At 40.6% G+C, this 12,261-nt stretch overlaps 1 protein-coding gene across 9 annotated transcripts; it reads right to left on the reverse strand.

The window, feature by feature from the left end:
- Positions 1-4,029: 4,029 nt before the first annotated feature.
- Positions 4,030-12,017, reverse strand: LOC111253495 (uncharacterized). Of its 9 annotated transcripts, none has more exons than XM_086973681.1 (5): positions 10,269-11,167; positions 8,570-9,202; positions 7,746-7,830; positions 4,946-5,133; positions 4,030-4,273 (listed from the first exon to the last, which is right to left on the reverse strand). In XM_086973681.1, exons 3-5 carry the CDS (start codon positions 7,747-7,749, stop codon positions 4,169-4,171), a joined length of 297 nt encoding a protein of 98 aa, XP_086829807.1. In that variant the 5' UTR covers positions 7,750-7,830; positions 8,570-9,202; positions 10,269-11,167; the 3' UTR covers positions 4,030-4,168. The 9 variants fall into 9 exon arrangements, with proteins under 9 accessions (XP_086829807.1, XP_086829804.1, XP_086829805.1 ...); XM_086973678.1 differs by lacking the exon at positions 7,746-7,830 and adding an exon at positions 9,796-9,924; XM_086973679.1 differs by lacking the exon at positions 7,746-7,830 and having other exon boundaries at positions 10,277-11,167.
- Positions 12,018-12,261: the final 244 nt, after the last annotated feature.

A 12,261-nucleotide genomic window follows, 5' to 3' on the forward strand; every position in this document is an offset into this window, starting at 1 on the left:
ATTTTCCGGAGATTTGTACCACGGTGACTCGCCAAGTAATTATCACAGTGTGACCGACAGCCAGGGCGTCGAACTGAACTGGGCGACGGCGAAACGATCAAACAACCTGACTTGGACGATGGGTCTCGGCTTTGACATGACGGTTACCGCGTGCAAGGCCAGCTGTCGAGGCCACGACACCGAATCACACGGCTGCTTCAAATGTGCCACGATACCTCTGTACATTAGTGGCGTCCACGTCTGCGACGGCCGTAATAACTGTGGTGATCTTAGCGATGAAAGAAACTGTGGCAGTTCGAAATCGTCGAAAGTGCGTAAAGCACTCATCTCCATGACGTTTGCTATAGCGTTCCTATGCGCCATTATCGCAGCTATTGTGTGGATGGTTAAGCTGTTTCGGAAGCATGGACTCAACTGCGCGGTAAGTTGCGGGAAGAATACCTTCTTGCTTCGGGGCAAACGGCCTCACGAGAGGTCACCGCTTTTAACACTGAGATTGTAGTAGAGAGATACTTAGACGATGAACTCTTGTATGATTTCTTGTGATGCGAAAGTGAAATCTACGAAGCAGTCGCAAGAAGTTTTACAATAATTATACAGAATAGCAGAAGAAACTGCATCGAAGGACTCCATTCTGGTTGATAATAGATAGCTATTTTGGATCACATTTGCGCAGTCGGCTAAAACAGCTTGAACCCAGAACCCGAACGAACTAATAAGTTGCATTTAACATGTCGCCAACTAATCATCGTAAACTTATCGCTTGCTGTGCGTCCCACGCGAATAATATATGTGTGGACAAAGCTCCCGTATCGTTGCCTTACCGCTAGAAGTAATGGGCGCTAAATATGGGGCGCACTCCCTTTTATAGCTACGTTGAGTCGAATCTGCGTGCACCATATGAAAACAAAATAGAAGTACATGTCAAGTTTTTTAAGAGAGCCGGCCCAGGTTCGGTGCCTTGAAGGAAATGCTTGTACGAAGGATTAAATTGTGTTGTCAGACAGAAAGAATAAACAAAGTAATTACCAGTGTTTTCCTAGGTAGCATGTCTTCTTCGTAACTTTCCGTATGTAGATTATGTTCAATCCACTACCTATATACTAATTTCTATTCAGCGTAGTAACGTTTAGCTCTCGCAGACAAAAAAACACGAAATTTTCGCTGGCTTGGTAATTCAGGGATAAAACACCCGGATTTCGAAAGACATCAAACATACTAGAGTCAATCTATTTTACACTATAACAGCTTGACTGCGACAGGGTCGAATAAATATGTATGTTTGCTGACTAAACGTATTGAAATTTTCCGAAGGATCAGTGTTTGTTACAATAATAGACCATCTTATTCTCCACAATTACCCTCATAAATTTGGCCTAAGTCTCTCATTTTGCCATGGTATTGCATCACAAAATGCCGTGCCCGTTTTACTACCAAAGCATATAATTCTCGATTGGTCTTACTGTAATCATCACACGCCGATAGGGATCTATAAGTGTAGCTCATTTATTTCTATATACAATACCACCGTGCTCGCTATACGAATAGAAGTGTCTATATGAGGTGCTGATACCCAGATGATTTCCTAGCATATATTGTATGCTTTTATATGAACTAATGCGGTACGTGTGACTTTTCCTTCAGCTATTAACCACGGGGTCAAGCCAGACTATGTTACAATATAGAGTTTTGCTTCAGGCGATTAACAGTGATTCATATTGAAGCAGACATTTTCTGGGTACTAAGAACAGCGTAGGCAATATAGTGACAGTACAACCGTTGTGACGATACAAACGTCACAATCACAAAAGAAGTGTCCATCTTAAGGAACACAACGTTCACCTCGATATCCACGATCGCTTGACTCTTCGCCAGAGTCTGTACTTTACGCATAACTTGTACCCGGTTATCCGAACTTCTTATAGTAGCAACGATATAAGTGATACTGGTACCAGCACGAGGTCGCTGGCGCAGGCGGTAACAGACGAACACGAGTAGCAGCTCAGGCCGGAAGCGCCACTCGCTATACTATCATCTAATAATACCAATAACCAGATATTATTATTATACAGTAGGGAAAGGGAGTTTAGTTCTCAAATAATATCTCTTACGTAGTACAGAATATCCAACAATTTTGATGAGAAAGAGGAACAGCGGGAACTTAACCGTAAATCGGATAGATTCTCTGCGTGGTATACAACTTTCGATGCGGGTCAAGGTCTCACGGATACTGAATATTCGCTATATGGTCCAAACTCGAGACGGCGGATTCACGCCTTACTTCGCATTATGTATGTATGTATGTATGTATGCCAGCAGTTAAGTTTGCGTAGCGCATACAAATGCCACATACTTTGTGTAAATAAAGGATATAATTGTTATATTAACTTATCTACTTCGAGGTAACAATAGAAAAATGTATAATATATGTTATCGAATAAATTCTACATTAACATATGTAGATCTATGCCATTCTCTAAAGCTTGTAACAGCCACTTACTGCCCATTTTAAAGCCTCGAAATCTCGCAAAATCCTCTCACCGTACAATTGCACTATATACAGAACCCTACAACAACTACCCGTCTATTGTATGCTAGTACAGGTTTAGATCGACAGGCAGGCCGGCCGGCCCGACACAAAACTATCCCTTAATTTTTCCCCATAAAGCGTAATGTTAGTCGTATTAGTATAAAATTATCAATACCAGATATCAGTGCCGACGATGCTGGTGGCTGCGTTAATGTTCGTAAACGGTGGTGTGGCCCCACTTTACGGTTCCTAAACGAAGGCCAGCAATTCTTTTGATTTTGCACGCTCGAAAATACCCGTCCCACCCCGCGAGACCGTTTAGCAACACGAAGGCAACCCTTTGCATCGTCCGCGCAAATGTGCAAATTTTCTTTATCCGTCATTTGCATCGCGTGAACACGTGTACCCAGTTTGTGTCGCACGTCATAAATGTACTTAAACTATATCATGGAGCAAGCTAATATATTGTAGCCACTAGGGAATAGCCGGCCGCTGTTCGTCGACATTGTAAAACAATGACTCATCTCTACACAGGCCAAAATAAAGTGTGTATCATGGCGAAACAGGCGTAAGGCGAAACCCACGGCTCTGTCCAATCGAGAACTAAAACCTCCTAAGGATACATACTGACAACTTCATCCGTCTCCAGCCAATGGGGCATATTCAGGACACTTTATCACCAACGGAATGGTTGGTTCACCATGGCCATACACGGAGATGTTGTTGATGGTCGTAAAAGAACGGACGCGTCATATGGCAGACGGGGTGGTTAGAAACGATGGCAATCGATAAATACGTCATAGGCTCACATTCTGTTCATCCGTCTGGCCCATGGATCCGACGTACTCCATTCTGTTACATGGTACACGAACCTATTAGTCGTATATGCAATTCGCTACGAAACTGCACCCTATTGTGACAATAGAGATTCCTCTACGACTGATTCCCATAAACATCGTAGAACTGCACCACAAATGGATCTTCAATATGCTTCTCTAACGTTGCTGCTACCAATGAAAGGTCCTTGCTATCCACCGACTGGTCGCTGTAGGGAAGTTATGCCGCGTTGAGTGGTCAAATCCCGACGACATACGGCACACAGACAGTTCTCGTTGTGTCCGATAGGGTTGTTTCATCTTCGTGACAACCTAATAGCTAAAAAACGTGTGAAGGGGACATGCTGTTTGCATAGACAGGGTTCGTTTCGTGCTGGGGACCAGTTGTCTGATGAAACACGAAACGGCGCTAGCGGACGCGAAACTTGAAACATAGAAATTTGAACGAAATGACGGGGAATTTCCAATTTAGATATTTGCGCTGGTAATAGCAACAATCGACCCCCGTCAGTTCAACCAAATAATAAAACTTCGTACCTGAAATAACGCCCACAAGAACAACTTCATACACAATCATATTTGCTAAATTTGTGGCCCCTTAATAGTTCCTGTTGTGTGGAATAGATGAATAAAACTTACGAGCAGAAGCAAAACAAGACATACTGAATTGTTATAAGCAATGACTTGTATTATACAGGTTCGTTAATTGCTATAGTAATTGGTTATCCATTGAGTTTGATTGTTTTACTATAGCAACGAATAGAATAGTGACTGATACTATAAATTATTAGTATTAGAAATTTCAGCTTCGGTCCGGAAACGGATCTGTTTCATCGGTGGTCGTGGTCACTCGCGCTTTCATCTTTTCGGCGAGCAGACGGGAATTTTTTACCCGTTCTTCGATTATCTGAAATTAAAAATCATCACCAGTCACTTAAATAGCGGCAAATACGAGGCACCGTGCAATAACGTTCAGTTAAATATAATTTTAGACTTTGAACCTTTGTTGCCTTTTTATAAAATGGTAATACCACATTAGAATATGTCACGACAAAAAGTTATCACTTCGCAAGGAACGTGACGCGTAAACTGAGCATAAAGCACACAGGAATGAGGACGCTTTACAATGGTATTGGCGAAAGAAATAGATTAGATTTATTGTGTTTTTTCTTAATATCGTCTATGCGATCTAACTAACTAACTTTTGAAAACATTCATTCTAGTGAATACAGGTATAATACGAGAGGAAGCAGAATAAATTGGATCTCCAATTGTTCAACTCGCGTGGAAGTGTGTTATTGGTCGTGGCAAACCTCTTTTTTTTGTTTATCTAAATTTGTTAATTTTTGTAATATCCACGATAACTTTTTGGGCGTTTACTAATAAGAACAGACTGATATCAGTGAAGTTTAGGTAGTAATACAAGATGAAACTATACGGAGAAGACATAACTAACTTACTATGATCCTAATGGGCGCTTGAGTAAAATTGACTCACATCATAGTAGTTTCTGTTGAAACTCTGCCTGATACTACTAAGTCGAACATAACACAAAGTAAGGAAAAGACGCACAACAGACCTCTTGTCTACGTTCTTCTGCTCTGCGTAATTTTTCTTCAACATCCTCTGACGTGATTATGGGTCCTGATTCGTTAACAAGCCGCTCGAGACGACGCGGTGGTTTTTTAAGGTCTTTGCCGTCCGATTCTCCAGGCGTGCTAACATCTTCCAAACCGATTTCAAATGCAACCGGGGATGTCTGCGGCACTGCAAATTGAAAACTTCTAGAAAGTTTGTTTCTACAATCAGTGGCGTTGTTCAGAGGTCAGGTTCCTTTTTCGAGGTCTTAGAAACGCAAGACTGAATCACATACTTCCATAACTGCAGACCTACTCAAGACGTAATTAGAAGTCGGTTAGGTACAGCCGAAAGCTCGCGATACACAGAGGAACTCACATACACACACACGTAGCCATAGGTTTTCACAGCCGATGTATCAGGGATGCAAAGTATGTATTTCTTACCAGGGCGAAATTTCTATGATCAACTGAGAGATCCACCATGTTGACGACAATGGAATATTCAAACACTCTGGGTTGTTTCCACAGTGGAGGAGTTTGTGGAATAGCGAATTGTTTATGGGAGCATTCTACGACAACGTGTGCCGAAGTATGTAACAGAGACCCCATGGACAATTTGAACTAGAGAAGTCACCTCGGCTCTTGCAATTTTGTTCGGCGCATGGTAAGTTACATCTAAGAGCGCTTCGAATAGAGGAACATATTGAAGCTGTTCGAGCAATGAAAAAATGCACCACTTTGGATCTGCTTTCGGTTTCCCGCAGGCTGTTATTAGTATACGCTGGGAAGCTTTCTGTATTTTGCAATAGTGGCGGCGCTATTTAGCTCGAGCAAGAGGGGGGGGGGGGGCTGACCGAACAATACCTCGTTATTATGGACGATTTGCCGGTTAACTGATACCGAAGACCGGAGGCTTCCCGTAGTCGCCGTGCTCAGTCTACCATCTTTCAATTTTATTTCAATCAAATAAAAAGGGTTTATTTAAATCAAGCAGCTAACCAATAATTAACAACTAATATTCAAGCAGTGACTAAGTCAAGCGATAACGATAGTGTTAACCTGTCGTTCGGAACTATGAAACCTCGGCCCTTCTCGTATCAGGGAAACTCGGGTATCTTTATTTGCCAGGATGGTGCTTTACACAAACCAAAACCTGCCATTTGAATCTGTTCGCTATTTTTTGTACAATCACATTCACTGAGGACATTGGTAAAATCTGTTATTGACAGCCAACGGCCCAATTGGTCTTAGTGACGTTTAATATTGGAATTCATGATTGAAGTATTAGGCCTTTTAAAAAACGGGTTTTCCTCGGCAAACTAATGCCAAAAGTGAGAAAGGACCTGACATGTCGCATAATCCGACAACACATTGATGTTGAACGATAAGTGAATAGAGGTCCTTATGATGGCAGCTATTCGCATTAAAAGAAAAAATGTCAAAATACTAACTTCTTCATTTAGCTATTCAAGATCGATCACGCTATTACCAATATCATGTGCATTAGACTTTTCAAAATAAAAACATGTTTTAGTAAAAAGTATATCAAAGGGCCCTGCACGTCTCTATTTTCCAAAATCCAATCCGTCTAGCTTTTAGAATCTCTATGACCAGAGATTTTATAGTTGTTTGTTAACTAAACTAGCATGTAATTGCAAAATTACGCAAAAAAAAATGTTGTTCCTCTGAGCAAATCCAATTTATCACTTTGAATAGAAAAAAGAAGCTCTATAAGTATATTGTATATAAGTGTATATATAAAATTCATAGCAACACCCTTAAACCATCTACACTTAGATTTATATAATCATTCATAAATAAGCGAAAGTTAACTTGAAGTAAGCTTTACACTGCGTGTATGGTTATGACCTGGCTACTGAACAATGTACAGGACCACTTGATACACGAGGAGCTCAAAACTATATTGTATAAAAAAAACCTCTTAAATCACGTAACCGAGATAGTGGTTAAACGGTAACCTATTCCCGTCAGAAATGAATTCGGCGTGAATTTCTGATATACAATTAGATGCAAGTACTATTAAAGTAAATAGGACCTCAAGCTATTTTAGGAAATCATCGTACTTTGATATGAAATTAATGAGAGGAAAAAGGCTTATATATTTTATTCAGTTTTCATGACAACAAAGTATTCGTTGAGGTTACTTGAGGCCGTAGGATTTGATTAGGTTAACATAGCTGTACTTCAACAATGTACTTCATAGACGATACAGGTAGATCCGAGTTCGGCGATCAGGGAACATCTCCAGCGCAAAGGTTAAAAACGGTTACGATCTCATTCTAAAATAATTTGCAGGCTGATAAAATAGATAGATATGTAGAAATACACATTGTGTATAAATTTTCAACCTCTTAGTGATGAGAGACGATCATATATTAGCAAAAATCACAGTGAAGTCAAGCTAAAAACGTCTTTTCGTAAGAGACTGTTGTGTTGCGGATAACCATTTAGTATATAATAGGTTGAGCTTACACCCAGGAGCCCTTTTCAAACTTAGGAGCTTACATAAAGCATTTTCAGCCGCAATCAGAAATCGTACTAATGGGAAGGTGGTCAATTTCTGACAAACTGAAGTTGAATAGGAATCAACTTGTGCAATCTACAGAAACAATTACCTAAGTAAGATGGAACCTATAAGTTAGTGGACGAGTTCATTAGTATATTTTCACTGCAAAAATAATCCCATACAAATATACATTATCGTGCAGTAAGCATCTAAAACGCAGTTTTTTCTAACTTCAATTGTAAAATGCAATTGTACGCGTTCTGAACACTTACACATAAATCTGTCACCGAACAGACAACATTTCCAGTTCCATCGATCACTCGAGCATATTTGTCCGGTATCACAACATTTTACACCCTAAAAAGCTCATTGATTAACTCACAATGCCGAACACCTTAAAATGCAGTCTGCTTATGTTGTGTTACGCTTATTGTTGACCTAGTTCTTAGAACTCCTCACCTCCTTGTCAAACAGGATCGATAACGTCGCATGAAAGTCCTAGTTAGAGTCGGCAAAGCCTATCGATTCGGCGCATTATTTTTTTTACGAGAATCGAATAACTCGCGTAGAAGCCGATCATAAAGCAACCTTCTCTGCATGTTAGGGTAGCTGCGTAATCTGCCAGCATTAATGATTTGAGTACCACTGACTGTCCGTGTTACGTTCCCTAGCGTTCTAGAATAGTCCGAAAAACCTCTAGGACATAAGGACAGTCAGCTATAACGTACAGTTTCCAGTAAATGTATTTGAAACTTAACATTTTCTTTTCCAGTGCGGAATTAAATTGGGCATAAAACGAATGGAGTCGAATTTGTCAGTGTTTGTCCCTAAGCCGTGGGCCCGGTGTTCACTAAAAACAGTTGCCTTTTTTACGATTAGACTGAAAAACCAAATGGCTTTGGCAACTCATCCTGGGAAAGTCATACTTGCTAACGGAGGATAAAGGCGCTTATGTATTTGGGGCTTGACTGTTTACAACGTAATATTCCAGAGGCCCAATTTGAAGCCACTGCAATAACCTGCGTTGTTTCTATTTTTATATAGTTTTAATATGCTGTACAGAACTTTATACCGAGTGGAGGTGTGCTTGGCTTACCGGTAGAGTTAGCTGTCGTGGTCTCAACCGGAGTGACGGATTTGGAGTTTCCGCATCCCATGCTGTGCATGGGCCTTTTTTCGTGAAGATACTTGCCCTTCTTCAGAGAACACCCTCTCCGGCACGCTTTAATTAGCTCTATCTGCCAAAGTAATTCCACGAATGATCTGCGTCGAGCCTGCCAACCTCCTCAATACCACTCGCGATCACTTACAAGATTTAAACAATGAAAATAACCATTTCCACTAGTTCAAACCTCTGAAGTACCGGTTTTATAGCGAAAGTTCACTAAAATCTCAACTTGTAGCCGCAACGACAGATACGGCTTCCCTACAATCCTTCTCGAGTTTGCGTAGTTTTAACTGTTCAAGTTTGGCTCGCGAAGGCTGGCCGTCTTCAGCCGTCAGCCAGTAGAATTGGAACTCTCGGCTTAATTTCGTGCTCGACCCTCGCCCATGGACGATCCATCATCTCTCCCTCGTAAATCTATGGGTGCGCAACTTCCATGGGCCTTGTAACTCGTATCGATGATGTTAAACTCAGACGACAATCGTCCAAACAGCATTTGGTAAAAAGAGTGTTGTTTTTAGCTCTGTCTCTGGATGCTAACGGGCCTTGTGGTTGTTTTCGTCACTGAAATTTCATTTTCCTAGAAATTAATTTAAAAAAATCTAGTGATGAAAGCTTCTTGGTTTAGAGATTAAGAATAGCACCCGTCCCGTTCTTTTTCAAATCACTACCGAATGTAAATATTATAGCATCGGTATTTTACCTCTATACCGACTGAATATGCGCACGAACGTAATAAAACCTAAAAACCTCACTTCGAACGGTAATGTACTCGTCCAGATCAATCATTAGAGCAATTTTCAAATTTCATCGTCACAATTTTTTCGGATTTCTTTGATAGCCTCAAAGCCTTTCCTTTCAGCTCTAAAACGTTTAGTGCCGTCATCACCCGAACTTATACCGTGGAAGCAAAAAACGGCTATAGACAGATTTGTATATTAGTGTTAAATGCGCGGTAACTTTACAGCGCGGTAATGTTTCCAGGTACAAAATCTTTGAGGAACTAACGTTTATAACTAACCTATTACTTATTTAGAGGAAAAAGGAACACTCTCAACAATATTTTTGCTACCTTATGTTATAAAAAACTGCTACCCATTAGTCTGTGTGCGCCGAAAAATGTTCGGAACTAGAAAAAATTAAATTTTTCTTCATACATTTGCAGAGAGTAGCTCGCTCGCCCTGTTTAAGGTTAAGGTCCGTGAGCATGTCCTGCAATCTTTTGCGCCATCAGTTGATGCTAATAGAGATCTACTTGCCATCGACGCCTGCTGAATGACTGAAATCTAGTAGATGTTTAGGGCTATTATTTAGGGTCCTAGTATGAAGTTACACTTATGGTCAACTTGTTTGATATGCTTTAGGTACGCGTAACAGAAGCAAGTTAGGCAAAATTGCGACAAATGCTTTAAATGGTAGCATATTGCTTTTGGGAATAACATCAATAATAACAATAATCAGAGTGTCGGGACATCAAATAGGCAACAGTAGATCTCTAATAAGTTATTGTCATGTAAAAAGAAAACATATTTTCTTCTTGCAAGGATAACTTCTAAAGGAGAAAACCACCTTAGATAATATCAATATTGACGTTTAACAAAATCGAAGGGTGGGAACGTTTACGACTAACCTGCGTACATTTTGGGGCGGTGCCTAGCTAACCGGCGTGGTACCGAGATGCGGAATGGCGTTCTATACAAATGTCATGTAAAGGTCATCAAATACAAGTGTGTCTCTTCGTACGCGTTTTTACGGCGAAGATTCTCTTTTGAAATTTTGAACATTCACGTTCACGAATGTAACGTTTTGGCTAACGTCTACTACTAATGAACAAGTCATCGTTAGCGCAATTGTATTTTGGGGGATATGAGAGTATTTCTACGCAATGCGAAATTCTCTTTATACGCTACTGCCATTAGCGGCTCGCGTTTTCAGCTTCTGTTCAACATAAGCATCTATTAGATTCATTTGTAAGCCTGTCAGCGTACTGAAAATCCTAAATGCCTCTTTCAGAGGCCCTTGTGAAGTTTGTTGAGCTACTTATTAACAGAAGTTCACAAACGCTTCAGCTTTTAGTACGGTATGAAGTCACGTTAAAACCCAGTCTACTTTTCACGTTACTTTAAATTGCACGGTCTCTGTACCCTTGAGACGCGCACTCCACCTGATTTAATAGCAACCTCAATACAAACAAACATTAACGATGCGGAATGCGTCTGCATTTGACATTCTGCCATACAGCGCCGTCGCTTCAAATATGTCTGACGCTAGCGAGGGTTTGTGTATCGATTTACGCATGCAGAATGGCCCGTGTTCTCGAAAAAATCACGATGGAAAGTTAAACGAGGAAGCTCTCGCTTTTGACGTTTTAACACTTGATGGAAGTTCACCTAATCTCGCAGTTTTTCGGAGGAAAAGGCCGACAGTAACGAGGACGTGTTGCCTGAGAGGCAGTTAAGTCTGCCCAACTAGGACAATAACTATTCTCATAACAATTATTTGTCCACCGGCGTTGCCTGGCGAGGATGGCTTCCGTGCCCGGGACTGTTTGAAGGCGGGCTTTTTTCAAAAGTAATGCAGAAAATGCTGTCGTGCATGAAGTTCCAGCTACAGCTAGTGCTTCTGCCGCTGCTGAACGCATAAGTGGTTGGAAGCAAGCTGAAAAATAGGGTAGTGCTATAAGAAGCCATGGCAGGAAAGGGACCTGTGGCCAAGGAAAAAGCTCCAGTGATGAAGGCTACTGCCTCAGCTCCAAGGGCGGCCGTTAAAAATCCACTGCGGCAAAGAGAACGTAGCGTAGAAATTCTTCGAAATTGGGTTGGGTGTCAGTGCAAAATGTCTTTAGAATGGGTCTATGTGTGTTGTAAAGACTACGTTAGGAATGCCAAGTTATTTATACACATTGATTCATATGTTAAATGAGTAGTCGGTTATTCCGAGTTACCGCCAGGTGTCTACTTCACCGATAGGTAGAGTTTTTCTAATCGCCCATAATCTCAGCTCATCTATAAAAGGCTTTTGTGTTATCCGTTTATGGAAGGGACAATGACCATGTTTTAAAGCAGGCTGTATATTTCGCACATAGCACTTATCACTGAGTGACCTGCAAAAGGTTCTGGGTGAAAGGGGCAAGATTTGGTTCGCATAATGGATCTCCACTTTCATTGACCCATCCCCTAGCACCAACTAGACTCAAATAGAATTTTTTAGTGCTAGTACATTACTACATACATTACTAGTATGCGGTCTAGCAGTTTTGTACGGGCGAACATTTCTCAACAACAGGTGACCCTTCCTGACGTGGTGGGTCGCGTACGAATAATAAAAATACAATATTTTTAAACCCAGTGATAAGACGTTGATTTTTTGTTTGAGACCGACGCGTGTCGGCAAGTTCATCATAAAATAAAATTTAAAAAAGCTATGTATATATATATATATATATACGTTTAATAGAAATTATTATTATTATTACTAGAATTATTTTAGACTAAATTGACATGCATATAAGCTCAACTCTCAAGTTGTATTATTAAGTACTCTAAAAGTTACCAAGACCAATGGGTAAACCAGTGAAGTATGGAATGCTTTTTTCCATGAAACCACTCATATTTATGCGCCAT

Source organism: Varroa destructor, unplaced genomic scaffold (assembly GCF_002443255.2).
Source record: "Varroa destructor unplaced genomic scaffold, Vdes_3.0 BEIS01000006.1, whole genome shotgun sequence".
In the NCBI taxonomy this organism is placed as follows: Eukaryota; Metazoa; Arthropoda; class Arachnida; order Mesostigmata; family Varroidae; genus Varroa; species Varroa destructor.